This window comes from Tiliqua scincoides, chromosome 5 (assembly GCF_035046505.1).
Source record: "Tiliqua scincoides isolate rTilSci1 chromosome 5, rTilSci1.hap2, whole genome shotgun sequence".
Taxonomy (NCBI): domain Eukaryota; kingdom Metazoa; phylum Chordata; class Lepidosauria; order Squamata; family Scincidae; genus Tiliqua; species Tiliqua scincoides.
Window position 1 is genome coordinate 105732212 of NC_089825.1, and position 2013 is coordinate 105734224.

Genomic DNA, 2013 nt, shown 5'->3' on the forward strand with positions numbered 1-2013 from the left:
TCTGTAGTCTTCTCCTTGCTTCTGCCCTTCAGAAATGTCCAGGCTTAAGGTTTTTACTTTGGCTCAAGCAAAGGAGAAGGGGGAAATGCACCCTGATAGATTTCTTGGGACCTTGCTGGGAACAGTGGCAGGTCCTCCCATACTCTTAAAAGAATGGGTTAATAAGCACACGAAAAATCCACATTTATTGATGAAATGTCAAAAAAGCATTCTTGGAGGCCTACACAGGCCTACAAAATTGAGGGTCAGAAAAGTTTTCCCCAACCTTTATGGTGGTTTGATATGAATTTGGGGTGCGGATTCCAAAAATGGCATCCGTTTTGCCCTATCACGTCTAGTTTTGGAGATATAGTTACCCTCATTAGGGAATGGTTCAAGCAGCTTCCTCATGAGGAAGCCATGGTGTAGGCTTCCTCATGAGGAAGCTGCTTGAACCATTCACTAATGAGGCTATACTGTATCTCCAAAACTAGACGTGATAGGGCAAAAAGGATGCCATTTTTGGAATCCGCACCCCAAAAATACCTAGGAACTAGTGTAACGTTTAAGGAAGCAAAATGTGCATTGGCCTGTCTTATCTCAGACCAAATAATTTTGAGAGGGCCACTTTGATGTCTTTGTTTCTCATGCTGTAGATAACTGGATTCAGCATGGGAGGAACCGTAGAATACATTATAGCAAATATAAAATCCATATGTGGAGGGGTATTGAAGGCTGGGCTGAGGTGTGCAATGGAAGATGTTAAAACAAGTGTGGAGAAGACCATGAGGTGGGGAAGGCAGGTTGAGAAGGCCTTTTTCCTTCCTTGTGCAGAAGGGATTCTCAGCACTGCCATCAGAATATGAATATAAGATATTATCACAAAAGTAAAGCATCCCAATACAGCAAGAATACTTATACAAATGGCAACCATTTCAGTTTGATATTGACTAGAGCAGTACAGCTTCAATAACTGTGGGATTTCACAGAAGAACTGATTGACAATGTTGGAGCAGAGAGCAGTTGCAAAAGTGGCACCAGTATGCAACACTGAATTGAAAAGACCACCAATCCATGCACTAGCAATTATCTTCTTGCAGGCTCTCTTGTTCATTATCAATTCATATTGCAATGGGTTGCAAATGGCAACATATCGATCATAGGCCATCACTGTGAGAATGGAGAAATCTGATCCTGCAAAGAAGAGAAACAACAGGATTTGAGCTACGCATCCTGAATAAGTGATGTGTCTGGTGTTCAGGAGAGAATTGATCATGGATTTGGGGATAATGACTGAAACTTGTCCAAGGTCCTGCAGTGCCAGGTTCATCAGGAAGAAGTACATGGGGGTGTGCAGGCGACGGTCAAAGGCCACTGCGGAGATGATGAGAAGGTTCCCCGTTACACCTGCCAGGTACAATACCAGGAAAATAAGGAAGTGGAGAATCTGCAGTTCCCGGGTAGGTGAGAATTCCAGAAGCATAAATTCAGTTATGGATGTTTGATTATCCATGTTTTAATCTTTAATAAGTAACATGGCCAGGAATATAAGGAAGTGGAGAATCTGCAGTTCCCGGCTCTTTGAAAATTCCAAGAGCAGGAACTCAGACACAGATGTATGATTATCCATTCTTCCCTTCATCTTTCAAAAAGCAGCATGACTTCTGCAGAGGAAAATACAGGGATAGATGTTAAATATGCTGCTTGCCCACTTCATTTTGGAAAGACTGAACAAGTGTCAAAGGTTCGGTGATGACAGATTTATAACTCACTTCCCCATATTCCCTATACAGGAGACTAAGCAGCTGCACTATAATCTCAGGGACAAACCGTCTTGTTTTCAATTCTTGTTTCCATATATATATATATATATATATATATATATATATAATCTTATTGCTATTGAGGAGCTGTAGTAGTGCTTTGTGGCACAATGCCTGTCCTCAAAACTGCTGATTTTAAAACCATGTTGAAATTTGTAGCTTGTGAAATCAGTAAAATACACCCTGCATACATAGCATGGTCATAGCAGCT

The 2013-nt window shown here is 41.3% G+C and overlaps 1 protein-coding gene across 1 annotated transcript; it reads right to left on the reverse strand.

Annotated features, from left to right (window-relative positions):
* Positions 1-574: 574 nt before the first annotated feature.
* LOC136651127 (olfactory receptor 14J1-like) lies at positions 575-1492 on the reverse strand. The gene has a single exon (XM_066627277.1). It carries the CDS (start codon positions 1490-1492, stop codon positions 575-577), a length of 918 nt encoding a protein of 305 aa, XP_066483374.1.
* Positions 1493-2013: the final 521 nt, after the last annotated feature.